The sequence below is a fragment of the Pipistrellus kuhlii genome, unplaced genomic scaffold (genome assembly GCF_014108245.1).
Source record: "Pipistrellus kuhlii isolate mPipKuh1 unplaced genomic scaffold, mPipKuh1.p scaffold_m20_p_21, whole genome shotgun sequence".
In the NCBI taxonomy this organism is placed as follows: domain Eukaryota; kingdom Metazoa; phylum Chordata; class Mammalia; order Chiroptera; family Vespertilionidae; genus Pipistrellus; species Pipistrellus kuhlii.
The window spans coordinates 7,273,414-7,294,584 of record NW_023425520.1 but is presented as its reverse complement, the minus strand read 5'-3'; the positions used below and the strand labels follow the sequence as shown (position 1 = coordinate 7,294,584).

Here is a 21,171-nt window from a genome sequence, read left to right as displayed (position 1 = left end):
CAAGGAACCATAGGAATACCGGCTGTCATTTCCAAAAGTAGAAAAATGCCTGAGCCCTGTCCAGATTTCCATGGGCCAGGAGCTCATGAACTATGCAGCATCCAGGAGGTCACGGCCAGATGTTGTCACTCAGAATTCATTGACAGCAATTATCCTCTCCACCTTTGAGCTGCGAGGGAAAAGATGATTAGCTGGAAGGAGTTTTCTTCTACTCAAGCTCTAGTCCCCAGATGGTGGCGGGCGAGTCTGTGGCATCCCAAACGTAACCCTTCTTACTTCCTCCCAAAATGCATATTAACTGAGCGACAACTTTTCAATATCATTGAAATGTAACTAATTATAGGAATATTATTCAGCCTTAAAAATGAAATCCTGTCACATGCTACATGGATGAACATTGAGGACATTTTGAAATAAGCCACAAAAAGATAAACACAATTATAGGCGGTACTTAGTCAAAGTCATAGAGAAAGCAGAATGATGGCAGGGAGAGGTGTATATGTTGCTTAATGGGTGAAGAGTTTCAGTTTTGCAAGATGAAAAAGCTCTGGAGATGCACATCAATATGGATAAATTTCACACGACTCAACTGTACACTTAAAAATGGTTAAGATGTTAAATTTTATGGTATGTGTATTTCTCTTTTAAAAATATATTTTATTGATTTTTTACAGAGAGGAAGGGAGAGGGCTAGAGAGTTAGAAACATGGATCAGCTGCCTCCTGCACACCCCCTACTGGGATGTGCCTGCAACCAAGGTATATGCCCTTGACCGGAATCAAACCTGGAACCCTTGAGTCCATAGGCCAACGCTCTATCTATCCACTGAGCCAAACCGACTAGGGCTATGGTATGTGTATTTCACCACATATATATTTTTTAAATTAATGATCTGATTATTTCAATAATCATTTGGTAAATCAAGAGCAACCAATAATTACAGATTATCAACATTTCCTTCTCCTTCCAAGCACCCCTCTCCCTTTGAACCCAGAAGGGTCATAGTTGTGGGGGGATCCTGAGCACATAAATGCTCAGGTTTCCATCTCCTCTTTTGAAACAATGTGCCCTCTCAAGTATCAAATCAATACTCTTGTTCTAGGCTCCCAGCCAAATCTCCACCACACATTGTGCTAACTAGACGTTCTTTTTGTTGATCAAGCAAGCATCTCTAGGGACAACTTGTGTAACAGCCATTCACAGAAGATACGGATGCCTTCAATTATTGGGATTTCTCCCTAGCTAAGATTAACACAGGGTAGGAATTTTGAATGAGAGAGGCGAAGGCAGAGGGGAAGGGAGTGATTTCAGAATTTGTTGCTTTGGGAGAAAGAAAGATCTAGAAAAAGCATCATGACCAGAGTGGAGCAGGGGTAGCGTTGAACAGTAAGAGGGCAACAGGGTCCCTGAGCAGCCAGTGCTGGGAGTTAATTTGGGGACAGGGGATGGGGATATAGAATGGAAAGGAATATCAGAAAGCATGTTACAGAGCCGGTGGTTTTGTCAAGTTCAGCAACACTCTTGTGTAGTTCACAGGCTGGCACCTGCTCTGGTAAGTGGAGACTCACTCTCCTGCCACTCTAGTCAGGTTGTTTGCTGCTGGGAGAAGGGCCTGGGAGCTCCTCTGGACGGGATGCTCAGGATCTAATTTCCTTGGTGGAATAGCTGGTTCCGGCTAAGCTGTGTCGGATGGAATGCAGGGAATTCCCAAGAGGAAGGGCGGAAGCTGAGGGACCCCAGGGCACTGGCAAGGGAGATGTGGCAGCAGTGCTGACCCTCTGCTCTCTGTTCCAAGGGGCTCAAATCCTTCACAGGGTGGTCATCCATTTAACCTCACTGTAGCCCAAGGTGAACTTCCCCAAGGACAAAAAGAAAAAAAGACAGCAATAAGATAGAAGCTTGTCTTATTTGCATTCACAACACTGGCTCTGGCCTTTCACCAAAACCTAGCAGCCCAGCCCAAGCCACGCCCAGTGCTTCCCAGTGCTGACCTGCTGGCACCTGCAAATGCAAACTCAGACACTTTTCCTGGTCTCCCACAGGCCATGCTGCCTCTGGGCTAAGGAATCTGTTCCCTTCCCTCCCAAAGCCTTGCAAAAGGAATAGGAGAACCCCTGGTGCATCAGGTGGACAAAGCCAATTCTGTGACCAGGTGTTAACGTCTATAAACAAAGATTCAGGGAGGAGGAGGGGGGTGGGCCGGGGCCTCAATCCACTTGCTCAGTTCCCTGCCTCTCTGTGCTAGGGCTTCAGAGAAGACGCACTGAGATGCTGGTCATCACCCTGCTCATTAGCTAAAAATTAAGTAATGACCACTTGACTCAGTCAAAATGGTGGGTCCAACTGTGCTTTTGGAAATCACCATGTTCACACACACACACACCCCTTTGTTCTCTTGTATAAACGTGAAATATTCAAACACTGTAAGTACCGATCCTGGTAAATACTCTCAGTCATGAATGAAACAAATCCCATAGGAACAACTCTTACGTGATAAGATAAACCTTGAAAATGAAAATTAAAAAATTAAAATTAAAAATTAAAAAAAAGAAAGAAAAATAAAATTCAGGGAAGGCTGCAGAAGACCAAGCCAGAATCGTCCTCTGGTACAAATGTGGGTTTGCAGAAGCTAAAACTGTCTGAGTTTTGGTTGGGTATTTCCTCTTCAAATCTCTTTCATACACCCAAGGTCAGTGGTCAGCAAACTCATTAGTCAACAGAGCCAAATATCAACAGTACGATTGAAATTTCTTTTGAGAGCCAAATTTTTTAAACTTAAACTTATTCTAAGGCCACTTCTTCAAAATAGACTCGTCCAGTCCATGGTATTTTGTGGAAGAGCCACACTCAAGGGGCCAAAGAGTCGCATGTGGCTCGCGAGCTGCAGTTTGCCAACCACGGCCCTAGGCTTACAATTTAGAACTTCAGTTAAATTTGGAGTGTTCAAACTGGTAGTTCTGATGATCAAATAACTAAGGTTCTAAATGAACAGGAGAAGAGATGTTATTCAACCCAGTGAAACTCTGCCTTTCAAACTTGAATTTTGATTCACTGCCATCATTATCAAGATGGCCACTTTTAATCTCTGTCCCCTGAGCTGCCATTTTTTTGGGGGGGAAATGACCTCTTCCTTATCTCAAGGCATTCTTCTCCTCCCTTTAGGTTATTAGGATCCCCAGCCAACAACGAGGTGTTGAAGGCGAGGATATGGGCATAACTGTGAGGCTATATGATCATGGTTTGCTCCCACCCAATGTATTCACATAGGGAAGCATTTCACACTCACTCAGCTTTCACTGTCAGAAACTTTACTTCAGCCCTGGCTGGTGTGGTTAGTTGGTTAGGTGTTGTCTCATTCACCAAAAGGTTTCAGGTTGATTCTCAGTCAGAGCACATGCCCAGATTGTGGGCTGGTCTCCAGTAGGGGGCGTGCAGGAGGCAGTCCATCAATGTTTTGCTCATACTGATGTTTCTCTCTCTCTCTCTCTCTCTCTCTCTCTCTCTCTCTCTCTCTCTCTCTCAAAATCAATATTGCTTTTTGTTAAGAAAAACTTTACTTCAAATATCAAAGTTTGTTTAATGACTTGGAAAAGAGTGAGCTTTTTGGATTAAGTTTTGGTTGACTCAGAGGAATAGATCAGAGGACAGGGCTGTGGGAAGAGGAATCAATTAAGTATTTAGTTGCCCTCTCTTTTTAAAATGACAGCAAATGGTTTATCTTTCCTAGAATTGGCCCTATAAAAGGGAAGAGCTAAAAAAATAATAATAATTAAAGGAGAAGCTAATATTTTAAATAACATTCCCTGCCTGTATTTAAATGTGAGAATACTCATTAAAGTTGGGTACATGCTGTTTTACTAAATTCTAAAAAATTCAATATAGTTGTAGAATTTCCAATGCAACATGATGCACTCAAACTATAATAAAAGTGAAGAGCTGCAAAACTCTATGCTACATCGGGAAACAGTAACATATTTGGGCCATGAACATATTATCACCAACTGTTCATTGTTTTCTGATGTGTTCATTGTCAGCACACACCCTGACGTTGAGCCAAAGAAATGACTGCGGAATCACTCCGTGAATATGCAGAGACCACCCCCAATTACTTTAGAAGCCCCTGAGGAAAAAAATTGCCTTGATCTTCTTTTATAGCTAACCTTCCCCTAGCCCCACAAGGCAAGCTACATAATAGATATTCAATAAATAATCCATCATTGACTCATGTCTCATCTTCACCAATGGGTCTGGGAGAGAAACAGCAAACAAGTGTTAAAACATTTCACACTGTAATTCATCCGTTGAGAAATTACGGTGTGTGTGTATGTGTATGTATATGTGGGGGGGGGGGCGGGTTGCACAAGTATGGGGGTCACGCTGATAAAGGGGGGGGAACTGGTGTGAGAAGATGACTTCACTTAACATACACACTTCATTTTTGCCAGAGGTGACAAACATTTTCTAAAATCAAGGCTTACTATATTGCTTCTCTTTGTTTCCCCATTAACACAGCAGAGGGAGTCCAATCCATCTTGACAATCTATTCAACATGTGAAGGTGTTTTCCCTTTTCCTTTTACCCTTTGGACATAATCCACTTGGTCCCCATCTCCAAGCCCAGGGCGGGTGGGGGGGCGGGGGGTGGGGCACTCTGGAAAGCCCTCGCTGAGATACTTAGCGGAACTTTGCTGTGCATTTGGGCTATTTGGGAGCGTCTGTGTTTCCTCGGGTGACTTCACCGCCTCCCAGGCTCTTCTCACTTTGCGAACAGGAAACCAGGGTGACGAGAGTCTCCGGCGGTCCAGGCGCCGCTGACCATGGTGCTGGCCTCCAGCTCGGGACGCGGGCGCCGAGAGAGCCGGAGCAGGTGCGGTGGAGAGCGCACTGGGCTCAGAGGCAGCAGCGGTCCAAGCCCCCCACCACCATCCCCACTCAAGCCCCGCCCGACCCCCGGGGATCCCGCGGGCCTCTACCCGGAGCCTCCGCAGCTGCATCAAAAAAAAAAAAAAAAAAAAAAGGGTGGGACACCCAGCCACAGCTGCAACGGGGAGCCGCCCGGGAGGGTCTAAGAAGAATGGAACCGCCGCCCATCCCCACGCCCCTCGTTGCGACCCCACCCCACCCCACTCCCCAGCCGAGGATCGGCCCATCCTTCCCCCCTTCATCCCCCAGACCCGGATCGGCTCTGGCAGCCTTTGTGGGCGCAGCCGCCCCGGCGCCCAGCCGGAGCCCCTCCGCACCCTTGGAGACGGGTAGAGCAGGGTGGGGTGCTGCTGGCATAGAGCCGGGGCGGGGCAGGGCGGTGGGCACTCTGGGAGGCGAGGGAGGGACGGTCCCCGAGCCCCGGCCCCCTCCTCCGGCCTCCCCTCCCCCACACCCACCTGGTCGTAGACGTTCTGCAGGGCTTCCTTGCCCGAGGCCCTCCGGATCTCCACCTTCCGGCCCGATTCAACAGATGGCCCCCCGCCGGCGCGCCGGCCCTGCCGGGAGTACGGCGGCTGCGGGTCCGGGCCCAGGTGGGCGACGTCCCGCTGCTGGGCCACCACCTGCCCCGAGCCCCTGCCCACCGACAGCGAGTCGAAGTCGATGGTCTTGTTCTCCGAGGAGCCTTCCACCGGGCAGAACATGCCGCAGAATTTCTGCCGGGGCTTGGGGCTCCCCGAGCCCAGGTTCTTGAAAAAGGCAGGGACCTCCTCGTCCTCCGCCGCCTTCCCGGGCTGCTTCCTCTCGGCCATGGCGCGGGGCTCGGGAGGGTCCCTCGTTCCGTCCGCCCTGCTGCGGCCCCCGGGTCCGCCTCTGCCGAGCACAGCCCCCGGCCGCCGCTCTGCTCGCCGCAAGGTGCACAGTAAGGAAGAGGCTGCGAGCCGGCGACCCTCCCGCCGCCCCTCCTCCCGACCCGCCGGCTCCCCTGCCCACGCCCCCGCCCCGCCCGGGAGCTCCGCGAGCTGCAAAGTTGGGTTTGGCTGGGCGGCCGCTGCGGCAGCGGGGGGGGAGCCTGCCCGTTCCCGGCAGCGGCGGGCGGGGGGCGGGGCGGGGCGCGGGGATAGGAGGCGGAGCGCTGCGGAGGGAGGGGGGAGGCGGCGAGGGAGGACGCGCTCCGGAAGTGAAGCAGCCAGACCATCGGCTCCTGGCTGCGGAGCGGACGGTCTGCTGACCGCTCTCGGCTCCGGGTGAGTATGGGGTGGGCGCGCGGGGATGGAGACCCGAGGGCGCAGCCCCTGGCCAACGCGCCCTCCCCCCTCCTCCACCTGCCCGGCCCCGCGCCCCCCGCTCCCGCATTGCGCATTGCGGAGGTGGGCCAGGGGCGAGGACCCCCGGCGGGGAGGGCCCCTGCCCGCTTCCCCGGGGGCGAGCTGATGGTGCGCAAAGGGGGGCAAACTGGGCGGCGGCCAGGATACCCGGGGAGAGAGGAAGGGGCCTCAGTGAGGATGGAGAAGGGATGGCACAGGCCTCGCGGAGGCGGGGGCTGCACGACCCCTGGGCCAGCAGAGCTTCAGTCCACCCACAGGCTTTGGGAGTCCACCCGCTTGGTTTATCCACTGAGGTTGGGGGAGGGGGGGGAAACTGGGGGCGCACAGCATGGCCGAGAGAAATGCGGAGACGTAGCAGATGATGGGGGGATGGGCGGGTGGTATAAAAAGAGACGTAGATCTACGGGCCCTTGAGAATATAACCAAGAATGCAGTCTGCGAATTCCAGCCCATCAGGACAATTAATATTTGGTGAGTGAGGGTGTAGGCAGGGCGCGGGGGAAGGGGAGAAGAGAAGGGGGTGCCATATACTGCTAACTGCGCCACTGCGTCACAAGGCGCAGGGGGGTGTTTTGAAATGGTATGAAAAAGGGCAGGGGAGTGTTTTGAAATGGTATGATATGAAAAGGCGCAAATTGTAGCCCCATCTCTAAAGCGCCAGACCTCCCCGGCCCGGTACCCCCACCCTGTTGCGCACTGCGCCAGAGCCGGGTGCTGGAGGCCTCAGTGCGGGGCGCGTGCCCAGAGGGGGGAGGAGATGGGGTGCCGGCTGTGATGAGTGCTTTGAATTGCGGGTGGCGAAGCAGGCTAAAGATGTGTGAGGATTTGGGCCACTAACGCGGCCCCGGATGGATTCTCCATTGCTCGCTCGCATCCCCATGTTTTCCCCTGTATCCACATCAATCCCTCCATCAAGCCCCGCCCCTCCCTACGGTGGCAAAATGCTGCAGAGATGTTGCTCATCCTTTGCGGCTCAAGAGGGAGGTCTGCGCATGCTCAGGCATTAGGATGGGTTTGGGTTAAGAGAGGCTGATTACTGCAAGTCATCATGCTGGACAGTGGGACCAGGGATTCTTTCCCATCTTCAGCCCTTGCCCCTGGAAGGATTAAATGGGGATACTCTCACCCCCACCCCCCACCCCCAATTGTGAAAGGAGTTAAATTTGGAGGACTACCCATTAGTTACAGGTTGAGCCCATCATGACGCAGGTAGGGAGATGAGAAGGGGAGGAAGAGGAAAGAGGAATACTGTGAGGGCTGAGATAAGCAGAAGCCGGCATTCGGACCTCAAACCAGATGTGCTTTCCATCTGAATAAAGTGCTTCCACACGAATTGCGTCATTTTCTACTCACTGCAGCCCGGAAGACGAGTGTGATGAGTGCATTGAGCGCTTTACCGTCGAGGTTTTCCAGGGTAAAAGGAGACTGAGGTTTAGAGAGATTGAGGCTCTTTGCCCACTATCTAATTCAATGATCCAACAAATCCAATGGGGCTCTTCCACCTGAAAGTCTGGTTCCTTTTCCAACTAATTCTATCTTTATGTTAGAATATGTATGATTTCCCCTTCCTCCCCCTCCCAACCAAATATTTCAATCCGTGTATCAAGAACCATGGTTCAGTTGCCATCTTTGTATTTGAAAGTCACCTTGCAGGGAGAGACTACCTTTGGAGGAAGAAGCCACCCAGAGTATCCTGACCTCAGCAGAGCAGTTACTACGCACACCTTGAAGATATTTCTTCCTGGCATTGGGGGTGCCTTGAAGTATTACAGCGAAGAGGAAGTCTCCCTCATATGTTAGTGGGGCATAGACAGGTCACCGGACTCAGATCCCTGGGGTTGCTGGGCCAGGGTGTGATCCATCTCTTTGTCCTCCTTGCCCCGGGCATGCACCATGCCTTCAGAGCCATGCAGAGGGACAGGGGAAAGGTGCCTGCAGCTGGAGCAGCTGCCTCAATGGTTACAAGTTGGCATCTGTGGCATAGAAAGCCCTTTAGGCGAGATGGAGATTTTCAGGCTTCGGGAGGGAGTGGTCAGGGCCCCAACTCCCACCCCACAGCAGTAAGTTGAGATGTTAGGCACTCTTTTCACATTACCCATTCTCCACTGGTTCTCTTTTCCTTTTTCTTCAAAGGACCCCAATTCAAGTTCAAATGTTAGGAAGAAAGTGTCCTGTTAGAACTTAACATTCAAAGCATAAGAAACAACTCCTTTTGCATTTGCAAAGCCTGGCCAGACATAACAGAAGAGAATAAATTCATAATTCCAGGTTTAACTTATTCAGCCCTGAGATTTTTTTTAAATATATTTTTATTAATTTCAGAGAAAGAAAGGGAGAAGGAAAAAGAAAGAGAAGCATCAATGAGTGAGAATCATTGATCGGCTGCCTCCTGCACGGCCCCCACTGGGGATAAAACCTGCAACCCAGGCGTGTGCCCTGACTGGGAATTGAACCGTGACCTCCTGGTTCATGGGTCAACACTCAATCACAGAGCCACACTGGCCAAGCTCGGCCCTGAGGCTTAAAATTTGTTAGGCCTATATTAAATTGTTATGTCTATATTACCATATTAAAGTGTATTATACGCTATATTGTTATACTGCTATTGGTTTTAAATGTCAGAGTGATTTCTAATTGTATTTTTTAATCAAAGAACTGAAGTAACTACTGTATATTGTTTAGTAGATTTAATTACATTGTGAAGGATTGTCATATTTTTAATAAGCGCATTAACAGATTTTATTATCGGATATTATTGAGCAATGAAAACACACCATTACTATTTATGTGTAACAGGGCAGCTTGGCGTGGCTGGAGCTAAGAAGGACCAAGACGCGAGCATTGTAGAGTTGGGTGATATCTTCCTTTGCTAGAAGCTGAATAAACAAGCTTCTTGACTCCCACAGAATATTCTGGAATCCTAAAAACAGGTATCTGGCCATCTTCTGACTTCATTCTTCACGGGGAAAGGATCTTGAGTCCTGACCACAGCTGGGCTCAGACATTAATGGATATGTCTGATGAGTGAATGGCGGAGAAGTGGGATTGCAGGAGGGTCCCCAAAGGGGGAAAAGTCACTATCAGCAGAGACCTGACCATGGGGTGAACACAAATACAGTGGAGGGTAGAACCCTGCCTGCCCTCACTGCTGCCCGTAATGGGAGTGTGGGTGCTTCCTGGGAAGGAGGGGGCTGTGTGGTAACTGACCATTGTTTCACCACAGAGACCCGTCAGAGAAGGGTCAGCACCGCCACACGTGTGCCAGCATCTGGAGAGACTCAGCAGCTGGGGACCTCCAGAGCCACTGGTTACTGGTCCAGAAGACTTCGGGCTGCTGTTGGGGGGACCTGACCGGAAACCCCTTCCCTGGTGGGCTAGGGATTCGGGGCTTTATCCTTACTTAAAATCCTAAGGGAGTGCCTGCGTGCACTGCTGATTCATTGTACCCCTAGAGTTAGAGCCAGTAGCTGTTGGTGACGATGGCACTGGCGCTGTTGGAGGACTGGTGCCGGATCATGAGTGTGGATGAGCAGAAATCGCTGATGGTGACGGGGATCCCCGTGGGGTGTGAGGAGGCTGAGATCCAGGAGGTTCTCCGGGACACCTTAAAGTCCCTGGGCAGGTACCGGCTGCTGGGCAAGATAGTCAGGAAGCAGGAGAATACCAGCGCTGTCTTGTTGGAACTCCTGGGAGACACTGATGTCTCGGAGATCCCCAGGGAGGTTCAGGGGAAGGGGGGCGTCTGGAAAGTGGTCTTTAAGACCCCTAACCAAGACGCGGAGTTTCTTGAGAGACTGCACCTCTTTCTAGAAAAGGAGGGGCAGACAGTCCGGGGAATGTTCCGAGCCCTCGGGCACGAGGGAGCGTCTCCAGGCGCCGCGCCCAGCCTGTCGCCGGAGCTGCTGGCCCAGGTGGTGGGGCAGGCGGTGGCCCATGCCCCGCAGCCATTGCTGCCCATGCGGTACCGCAAGCTGCGGCTGTTCTCGGGCAACTCCGTGCCCGGCCCAGAGGAGGATTCCTTTGAGGTCTGGCTGTCACAGGCCGAGGAGATAGTCAGGGAGTGGCCGGTGAGCGAGTCCGAGAAGAAAAGGTGGCTGGCGGAGAGCCTGCGCGGCCCCGCCCTGGACTTCCTGCGCATCTTGCAGGCGGACGACCCCTCCGTGAGCGTGCAGGAGAGCGTGGAGGCCTTCCAGCAGGTGTTCGGGAGCCTGGAGAGCCGCCGGGCCTCCCAGGTGAGGTACCTGAAGACCTACCAGGCGGAGGGCGAGAAGGTCTCGGCCTACGTGCTGCGGCTGGAGATGCTGCTGCGCAGGGCGGTGGAGAAGCGCGCCATCCCCAAGAACATCGCCGACCATGTGCGCCTGGAGCAGGTGTTGGCCGGGGCCAGCCTCAGCGAGAGCCTGTGGTGCAGGCTGAGGGAGCTGAGGGACCAGGCGCATTACCCCGGCTTCCTGGAGCTAATGAGGGTGATCCGGGAGGAGGAGGAGGAAGAGGCCGCTTATGAAAACGAAAAGAACGATGAGCACGATGACCCCGACGATGAGTATGGCCACTGGCATAAGGAGCCGATTTACTGAGAGCGAAGGCAGAGCGAGGATGGGGCCGCGGGGACATCCCCTTTACCAGGCTAAGTCAGACCTTTCCCATACGCTTTTCTTTAGTGAATGCAATGAAGACCAAGGCATTCGAGCCAAGTCTTGATTCTTTCTCAGAAAGAATTTACCACCCTCTCCCTCCCACCCCCGCCACGTCTTCCTCCATCAACAGTGGTCTTCCCTGTACCCTCCTACAGCTCTCCCTACCACCCTCCTCTTCTTAATGTCCATAGATTAAGGGACCTGTAGCTTCTCATGGGGTATTTAAATCAGGCCCATGCATGCCCTTGATGTTGAGTGTGCTAGTAGAACGATGGCCACCACTCAGTGAACCGCTAGTTGATGTAGCACAGCATGGTAGCTCTGTGTACAGCAGACTTGCTTAAATCCTCTGAACATCACTTTCTTCGTCAGAAAAAATGAGAAGGTAATGGACGAGGGCTGTTATGTTAAGATCAAATGACATAAGGCCTTTTAAGCACTTAGCATGATGTCTGGAGGATAGAAAGCCCTCAGTACACAGAGACATCATCATCATCGTGATGCTTTTCTGCTTGATGCATGCTCTTTACTGTTCTAACAGTGGTGCCATAGCAAATACATCTGTAACCTGTGAGTCAAGTGGTGAGCACATTGCATTAGAAGCCCTTTTAGCTTTTATGGTAAGTCTGAGTGCCTTGTGTCTGTGAAAAGTATTCTAGCCACTGTGGACTATTCCTAGTGATTTGACTTTGAAACAACATTATAATTCTGATTGTGGACCGTGTTAATGGAAGAATATCTTGAGATTGAAAGAAAATAATTTTTTTTTTTAAAGGGATCATGTCTGATCATTTGCCCAAGTTGTATTTTTCAATACTGTTCAACCACAGTGGCACGATATCACCCAGTGCATCCTGATTTCCTGTGATTTTGTACTCGTGACAATGCCCTCCCTGTTTCCATTTGTTGACAATATGTGAAATAAAATGTTATAAATGTGAAGTTATAAAATAAAGGCATACTAATAAAACTTGAAGTCTTTTCTGTTCCATGCAGTGTGGTTTTGTTTAAGCTATGACTTGAAGGAGTTTTACTAGTATTGGTAAAAGCAAAATGTTGGTAGGCAAGATTAGAAAAGCATTCCGAAGCCAAAAGGTCTTAAACTCTTCTAGACATACAAGCCTGAGAACAAAATCCTGGAACATGAATGCTTGGGCTTTGTCTCCGGGGATGAGAGGGCTCAGTCCACCCATCTCTGATTTCTCTTTAAAATACAAGAAGTGACAGATGGAGGCCAGGTCCCTCAGAGACCTCCGACTCATTTGCTCAGGCAATTAACTCAGACCACTCACCAGCCTCTGTTCTGCCAACAGCAAAATGACCGAACGCTGAAATATTGCATTTCTTGGATGAAGTCATTTTCTACTATATATGTGTGCAGGGTGAAAATTTCCTCTCAGCTTTGGTCCTTTTGAAAATGTTTCTCTCTTTTTTTCTACAGTGCAATGGGGGAGGTTCCTCATTGGGCTGTACACGGTAAAGATCGACCCATTATCAGGCGAGTGTCCTGATGCTTACCCAGTACCCTCTCCCAATGACTTCAGCAACAACCTCCTAGGAGACTGGTCTCACCTTGTACTAAACATCTCCAGTGCTGACCCTCAGAGACAGGCCTCCAAGATTGCATAGCCCACTGCTGCGATAGCTTTTCACCCAAGCCATCAGCCTCTTCAGGCCTCAAGCATCACCTGACATTTCCACCTGTATCTACCAGTCCTGCCAAGCCTCTCATCCTCTTTTCTTTTGCTGTCCATCCTCAACGCAAGACTCACTGATCATCAGTTCTCATCTTAACTGTCATGTCCATGCTAACCTGTGCTTCCCGGTGCTGGCCTTGAAGATCCTCTAACACGCCTACCAATATTCAACCCTAAACAAACTTGCCTATATTATCAGCATCCTTGCAGAATACCCTGTCCTCATATTCCTTAATTGACCACTGGCTCTTGTAGTCTGTGGCCCTCAAGTCCCTTGAATGGAAGCTGCCCAGCCTCCCCACCTCAGGAGAGATGGGAGTGATGGTAGCATTTCTTTTAGCTCACCATCATCACCTCCCCATTTGCAAACACATTCGCTCCCTCCTGGCTTATGCTCACCCTCTCTGCCCCACCACCCACTGAGGACCAGTCCTGACAAGCCTTAAAAGAGGGGCCCACTTAGGACTGAATCTGGCTGGGGTCATCTAAAGCAACAAAAAGTAGGAAGAAAAAGATAATAAGGGTGAACCATGTTCAAGAGAGTTCTGCAAGTCCAGACTCAGAAAGCACAGAGTTTTGAAGGGGTGAAACCTGAAAAGAAACACAGAAGTGGAGCAAGAGGCTCTGAGACAATTGTCAGGTGCACTAAAGGTTTGTTGTTGTTGACCAGCAGCATAATCTTTGGATAGTCTCTCCCCTCCCCTTCTTGTTCGGGTGAGCCAGGAACTCCTTGAGTTTGCCCAGGGAGAGGCTGGTTGCAAAGCAGAAGATAGTGCCTGTAGATGGGCTTCTCAGAAGCTAGCCTTCCACTGTAGCTGGCCCTGGAGTGGTCCCTGGCCCGGAGCTGCATTACACAAATGGACACTTCCTTAAAAACTAGGGTAACTCCAGAAGTGTATGTCAAAATCAATTCCTCAGAAGAAAAGAAGGTGTATTATTTCAGTCTCTCAGGACACCAGCTGGAGCTGACATCTAATCATCTGGGCTGTTTTAAGCAGCAGCTGAGACTTTCCCAATCTGCCCCATTCCACTCACCCTTGAAGGGAAAAGTCACCTAAGGGAGGAGTTACCCACACTGGGTGGTGGTGCTGAGGCTGAGAGCCACTGCAGGCAGTCCCCAGGGAAGGCAGGAGAAGCCTACTCCCATCCGGTCCTGTCCCAGATCTGCCCTCTCTGCACCATGTAAAGGCAGACCCACTGAAGGCCTTTCCTGGCTCCTTGGCACAACAGCTAGGCCAACAAACTCAATTACTACACAATAAGGCTTCCTTGAAAGAAGCAGTTGTCACAAAAGTAAACTTCATCTTTTCCAGCTTTATTAAGACACTAGAGTTCTAGTGCACAAAATTCATGCACATGGGGGAGGGGGGTGGAATGTGTCCCCCAGCCCAGCCTGCACCCTCTCCAATCTGGGATCCCTCGAAGAATGTCCAACTGCCCATTTGTCCGACTGTCCAATGGGAAGTCGGATAGCTGGCTCCCAACTGCTCATCTGCCTCCCTGCCTGCCTGGTTGCCCCTAACCACTTCTGCCTGCCAACCTGATTACCCCCTAACCACTTCACTGCCAGCCTAATCAATGCCTAACTGCTCCCCTGCCAGCCTAATTGCCCCTAACTGCCCTCCCCTGCCATCCTGGTCACCCTCACTGCCTTCCCCTACAGTCCTGCCCCCCCCCCCAATTGCCCTCCCCTGCAAGCCTGGTCATCACTTCTACAGGCCTAGTCACTCCCAACGGCCCTCCCCTGCAGGCCTGGTTCCCCCCAACTGCTCTCCCCTTTAGGCCTGGGTTCCCCCAACTGCCCTTCTGCAGGGGCCTGAAGCTGCGGGGATCTCCCTTTTCCATGTCCCGCATGGAAAGAGATGAATGAACCAGTTCTAAATGGAGGTGCCCAGGGATTGAGAAATATTAGAAATAAAGAGAGAAGACATAGAAATAGATTTCAAGCTGGGAGCTGAGAGAGCCGCTGACCTCCTCTGTTGGAGAGACAGAATGACAACCTCCTGAGCCACACAGCACATCTATTTATACTCCAATCCAACAAGGGGTTTCACAGGAAAACAAGGAGCCTGGGAGAGCCCAGGTTCCACCCACTCCTTCCTCCTGAACAAACACATTAGTCAGGAACTAAGAACACATGTCCGCACTCCCAGGGTGGGAGTGCAACTGACAGGATTCTGCCAATATCCTGGGCCCAGTCAACAACAATCTACAAAATGTCGAGGTGGCTTCCCATTTGGCCCTCTACACCCTTCCTTGCAGGCCTAGTCCCTCCTTACTGCCCTCCCATGCTGGGCTGATCGCCCACAACTGCCCTCCCCTGTCGACTATCTTGTGGTGACCATCTTGTGTCCACATGGGGACTGCCATCTATGACCACATGGGGCGGCCATCTTGTGTGTTGGAGTGACTGTCAATTTGCATATTGTACTTTTATTAGATAGGATTATTAGATAGGACTAGAAGCCTGGTGCACATCATTCATGTACTGGGGAATGGAGGCATTCCTCAACCTGGCCAGTGCCCTCTCACAGTCTGGGGCCACTTGGGGGATGTCCGCCTGCTGGCTTAGGTTTGCACAGGCCTAAGCTGCCAGGCAGACATCCCCCAAGGGGTCCTTAGTGCTGCACGGAAGCAAGAGAGGCTCCTGCCACTGTGCTTGCCAGCGGTGATCTAGCTTCTGGCTGAGTGATACTTCCCCTGGGGGAGTGCAGTGACCACCAGGGAGCAGCACCTGCATTGAGTGTCTGCCCCCTTGTGGTCACTGCACATCATAGCAATCAGTGGTTCCACCTTTTGGTCGATTTGCATATTAGCCTTTTATTATCTATTAGAGACCTGGTGCATGAAAATTCATGCACTGGAGGGGGGTCCCTCAGCCTGGCCTGCCCCTTCTCACAGTCCAGGAGCCCTCAGGGACAGGAGGCAACCGAGCAACAGGAAAAGGTGATGCCCCCATTACATCTCTGCTGCTACCACTGCTGCCAGCACAAGCCTCAGCTGGCCCTGGTTACGTGAGATTTGGGCAGTCACCATCCAAGGCTTGCCTGCACCTCAGGCTGACCCTGGGTGGCTGGTGGCTGAGGGTGGGTCTGGCCACACTGTGCCCCTGCTGTCCCCCTCCCTCCCCTTCCTCCATCCCCCCCACCCCCTGGCTAGGATGAAAGGACTATAGGACTCTGGCAAGGCTGAGGGTACTGGGCACTGCATTCTTGGGGGTATGGGCACTGCCATCTTTGTGATGGCATGATGATCAATTTGCATATTCCCTCTTTATTAAATATGATAATAATAAAAGGGTAATATGCTAATTAGATCGAATGTATTCCAGACATCCTTCCTGATGAAGCTGGGGCCAGAGGGAAGCCAGCCCGGGTACCAGGTGCTTGCAAGCAGCTGGAGGGTAGCCAACCTGGGTCCCGGGAGCCTGAGGGCAGCCCTAGGGAAGCCAGCCCAGGTCCCAGGTGCCTGCTGGTAGCTGGAGGATGGAAGCAGCCCAGGTCCCAGGTGCCAGAGGGAAGCTGGTGCCAGCAGCAGGGGGAAGAAAGGCCTACTCTTGCATGAATTTTCATGCATCGGGCCTTTAGTATAGGATAATAATCAAATAAAAATTGTATACGTATTTAAAAGTACAACATGATGTTTTGATGTATACACTACGCTGTGAAATGATTTCCACAATCAAGCTAATTAACATATCCATCACCTCACATAGTTACCTCTGTGTGTGGTGAGAACACTTAAGATCTATTCTCTTGCCTGGCTGGTATGGCTCAGTGGTTGAGTGTTGACCTATGAACCAGGAGGTCACAGTTCGGTTCCCAATCAGGACACATGGCAGCTTGTGGGTTCAATCCGAAGAAAAGGGTGTGCAGGAAGCAGCTGATCAATGATTCTCTCTCATCATTGATGTATCTATCTCTTTCTCACCCTCTTCCTTCCTCTCTGAAATCAATAAAAATATTTTTTTAAAGATCTATTCTCTTAGCAAATCTTAAGTGCACAATCCAATCGTGCTAACTATAGTTATCATGCTGTACATTAGGTCTCCAGAACTTACTCCTCCTGAAAGATTGTTACCCTTGACCAATATCTCCTCACTTCTCCCACCACCTCCCTGCCTCTAGCGGCCACCATTCTACCCTTTGCTTTTATGAATTCAACTTTTTTAGTTTCCTCACATAAGTTGGTGTCTAAAGTTGAAATCATATGGTATTTACTTTTCTGTGCCTGGCTCATTCCACTTAATACAATGCCTTCTAGGCTTATCCATGTTGTCACAATGGCAGGATTTCCTCCTTCAAAAGTAAACTTTATACTGTAAGTGAAAATAAATCAGATGCTGGAAACCAGGTTGGTGAGTAAGTTTCACTGAGTTCCGCTGACTAGCCATCATACTGCACACCCTGGCAATGTCCCATACAAGGGTGTCAGCCTCTGATGACACTGTTGAACTTGGGAACCCTACTATTCCAACTAGACTGACCCTACTAGTGGACAGTCTAAAGGTTCTAAACAGGAAGGTTCTATATGAGCCTAAGGCAACTATAAATGTGCAGGGCTAAGTGTGCTGCCATCTTGTGAGAAACTTCTATCTACCAACCCAGAATGAAAAATTTGGCATGATCTATGGGTCTAAAACTAAGGTAGTAATTACCTGGAGTCCCAAACCCTGTCACTGGCCTGGTTTATGGGCAACATGTGGCAATGGGGGTGAGGACTCAGGCTGTAAAGCAATCATGTCAATCTCAAAGGCTAACATGGACCAAATAAACAAGGTTTAAGTTTATGTGGGCCACAAAACAACAAAAGCTTCAGTTTTCATAGAAACATAGATAGAATCATGCTGAATACAAAGGACCAAAATAAATGAGTCATCGTTAACATAAAATAATAGAATATTTTAATAAAATTAATATTTTTTCTTGAACATTAACTTACCAGACACTGAATAACTGCACAAATTGATAAGCGTAACACAAATAAACCTATTTTTCTTTTTCTCCGAAAGTGAACTGTTTCCTGTTGCGCACACCAAACAAGTCAGTACAAGACTAATGATGTGGTGATCAGCTGCTAAAATATTCGCTGCTAGGATTAGTGGAGAGAAATGGTGCACCTGCACTTAAGGCGTTTAAGAGAAATGAATGCAATACGATTATAGTAATCTATATGACTATTAGCGAACTAATGACTATTAGCAAACATTGTGGTTCGTTATTAATAATTATGTATAACAGGATATTGTAAAAATTAAGTTACAAAATCTTTATTAAAATGTTTCTTACACACCGTTATATTGGCCGGGCCACAAAAATATTTGTTTGGACCACATGAGGCCTGCTGCCTCGAGTTTGACATGCTGGCTGTAGAGGTTCCATAGTCAGGGCTTTGGGTACACTTTTAGTAGATCAGTAAAGGGGAAGCTTGGCAGAACTGTCTAATCTCTAGGTCATGTTTCCACACCAGGACCATTATGTTTATCAAAAGCCAAACTACTTAGGAGCTGTCCTTCTTTGAACAGAGTCCATCTGAAAGTTCTTTGCTGCTTCAGAACATGTAAGGGCATGGATCTGAAATGTATTCCACTGGTAGCTGGAATATTTTTGCCTCAGCTTAGGAACCATTAAGGTTGGAATGCAAGGGATAAGTACTGGGTGCACCTTCTCTCTGTTAGCAGATGGCTCGTGGTGTTTGCCAGGAATGGGCAGGTTAACTTAAACTGGGAATCTGCTGATTTAGCATAAGAAAATATGTTTCCTATCTCTTTGAACATCTCACTAAGTTCATCTACTCTTCCCCTAAGTTCCTTGAGCATCCTTATAACCAATGTTTTGAACTCTGAATCTGGTAGACTGCTTGTCTCCATTTTGTTTAGTTCTTTTTTTGGAGTTTCGTTCTTTTCTTTCATTTGGGACATGTTTCTTTGTCCCCTTGTTTTGGCAGCCTTCCTGTATTTGTTTCTATGCATTAGGTAGAGATGCTATGTCTCCCAGGCTTGGTAGAGTGTCCTAATGTAGTAGGTGTCCTGTAGGATCCAGTGGTACAGCCTCCCAGATCAACCAAATTGAGCACTCAAGGTGCTTATGGGTGTGTACATCTTACAGTTGAACCTTAATTGCCTTTGGTACATCACTGGGAGGGACTTACCCCTTAGGCCAATCAACTGTAAGGACTGCCTGTAACCACCAACCACCAACCTCTGATGACAATGAAGGATCAGCTGTGCAGGAGCCCACCCCACAGAGCAGGACTTCTGGTGCCTGCTGAAGTTCTCTCCCAGAGTCACAGGAAACCATTCCAGGGACCCACGCTTATGGAGGTGGTTGAGTGGTGGTGCTTCAATGTGCTCTGAAGTTTTCCTTGGGTGCACTCATGCAAGGGCTTCCGAGAAGGTGCAGGCCAAGAACATCTGCTGCCTGTGTTCTGCCTGCGCCCACCCAGTATGAGCTACAAAGTGATCTGCAGATGGCTGCTACTTGTGCTGGGCTTGGAGGTACCCAGGTGAGGCCAAATTGTGAACCAAGGCTGGCTACTGCTAGTGCTGGTCTTGGGGCCAATTAATGAGAGCTCTCCTAGGCCAAATGCTGCATGTTTGAAAAATTTTTTAAAAATCTGAAGCATGAACTAAAATAGGCCATTTATATGGAAAAGCCACTGGAACTAGCTTAGATAGGCTCAAAAGATGGTTTGGGCAGGTCTTTACCAGGGAAGAACAAACAGTGTGAGTTAGGCTGATGGAGTCTCAGATATGGCTCCCACCTGCTGGCTTTGTGGAGGGGGACAGGTCTCAGAAAAGAAAGAATGGCTCCTGCCAGGACTTCTGTCTGAATGAATGCTGCCACCACCCCCACCCCCCCCCATCTCCAGCTCTTGTGCTGATGCAGGATAATTTAGTTCCTCTCCATATGCCTCTGGTGCCTTTTAAGCTGCTGTCCCCACACTGGAGCTCAAAAAGAGTGAGTCTGAGTAATTCTATGGGCCAGCTCTTTAAGAGGAATTTCCTGGGCCACCAGCAACCCTTAGTCTCCCTCAGCCTCAATTCCTGTTGGTTTTTATAGACAGAAGTTATGGGGACTTCTCTTCCTGGCACAGGAACCTTAGACAGAGACGAAAGAGGCTGATATGGGGCTGGGACCTCTTCACTCCTCAGGGGGACCTCTATAGCTAAGATATCTCCCAATTTTTATTCATCACACATGGCTGTGGGACCATCCCATTCCAAGTCTCCATCCTTCCTACTAGTCTCAACATGGCTTCTTTAATTCCCCTGTTGTAGGACTTCCATTCAGCCAAATTTCAGGTGGTTCTGAATGATGGTTGCCTGTAGTTTAGTTGTAATTTTGATGTTGTTGTGGGAGGAGGCGGTACTTCCAGTCCCTGTCTTGCCGATGGACATGATGTTCTCTCCCAGAGTCGCAGGAAAGCATTCCAGGGACCCACACATGGGAGTTTGTGGAAGTAAGCACAAAGGGCTGTCCTGGGTTCAGCTCCACCTGCTGTGGAAAAAGTTCAGCCCAGAAATAGAGCCGAGGTTCAGAGATTTTATGCCATTAGTTCAGTCCTTGTCTGTCCCCACTCACCATTCAGCTAGTGGCTAGGTAGTCAGTTCCCAGTTGCACTCCTGGTGGCACTGTGCCTAAGCCCATACTTGCTGCTCGGTCCTAGGCAGCTGTTAGGACCACATGGTTGCTGCAGAGTAAGAACCTATTTTTTTATTTTAAACATCGTGGTTTTCCAACTCTAGAAATTTGATTTTTAATATATACCTTTAATATATCTGCTATGGTTAATCTTTCCATAAGCTTGGTTAATTCTTCCTAGGGTCATATTTTTCTGTTTTTGTGCAGTCCTGGTGATTTTTGCCACACATTGTGAATTTTGCTTGCTGGAATATGTATATTTCTTAATCTTATAAATATTTTTGAACTTTGTTCTGGGATGTGGATAAGTTACTTGCTAACAACTTTAACCTTTTGATTTTTACTGTTAAGCATTGTGAGGCAGCACCAGCATATCATTTAATCTAGGTTTACTTGGCCCCAATACTGTGACAAACTCTTTATGAGTGCTCTACCCAATGGCTTTCCATAAATTGTGAGGCTTTCCTTTGGTTGGTGGGAAGAGGCACTATTCCTAAACCTGGTGTGAGAACCAATGACTCTTTCCTCCAATTATTTAAGTAGTTCTTTTCCCAGCATTGGGTTGTTTCTTGACACACATAAGCTAATCAGTACTTAAGAGGTTACTTAATGGGGACCTTCTGCAGATCTCCAGAATTCTCTCTCATCTCCAGCACTTTTATAAACTTTAGCTGTGTTGGTCTCCTTATGCTCCTAGCTCCTCCTCTGTAACTCTGGAAAACAACCATGCTCTACTTAGGTTCTCTCCCTGAAGTGCGGTCAAGTTTTTCTTCAGGCAATAAGCTAGGGCAATTATGGGGGGGGTCAGTTCATTTTTTCCTGATTCTCAGAGATCACTGGCCTTTGATTCCTGATCATCAATATGAACTGTTATGTCATGTAATTTTTTTTGCTATTCCAGACCAAAAATAGTATAAATCTAATCCCTATTATTTCATCTTGGC

At 49.2% G+C, this 21,171-nt stretch overlaps 2 protein-coding genes across 2 annotated transcripts in view; one reads left to right on the top strand and one right to left on the bottom strand.

Moving 5' to 3' along the window:
- DPYSL2 (dihydropyrimidinase like 2) overlaps positions 1 to 5,996 on the bottom strand; it is a 120,815-nt gene extending 114,819 nt beyond the window's left edge. Inside the window, exon 1 of the mRNA XM_036450140.2 lies at positions 5,381 to 5,996. Coding sequence (XP_036306033.1) covers positions 5,381 to 5,734 — 354 coding nt within the window. The 5' untranslated portion in view covers positions 5,735 to 5,996. The remainder of the gene's footprint in view (positions 1 to 5,380) is intronic.
- Positions 5,997 to 6,024: 28 nt separating this feature from the next.
- PNMA2 (PNMA family member 2) lies at positions 6,025 to 11,655 on the top strand. The gene is made up of 3 exons (XM_045585921.1): positions 6,025 to 6,169; positions 9,047 to 9,180; positions 9,474 to 11,655. The coding sequence occupies exon 3, from the start codon at positions 9,730 to 9,732 to the stop codon at positions 10,825 to 10,827; it is 1,098 nt and encodes a 365-aa protein (XP_045441877.1). The 5' UTR covers positions 6,025 to 6,169; positions 9,047 to 9,180; positions 9,474 to 9,729; the 3' UTR covers positions 10,828 to 11,655.
- Positions 11,656 to 21,171: the final 9,516 nt, after the last annotated feature.

Excerpts from the sequence above, each read along its gene's own strand:
- PNMA2 (XM_045585921.1), top strand. The coding sequence starts at position 9,730 with ATGGCACTGGCGCTGTTGGAGGACTGGTGCCGGATCATGAGTGTGGAT.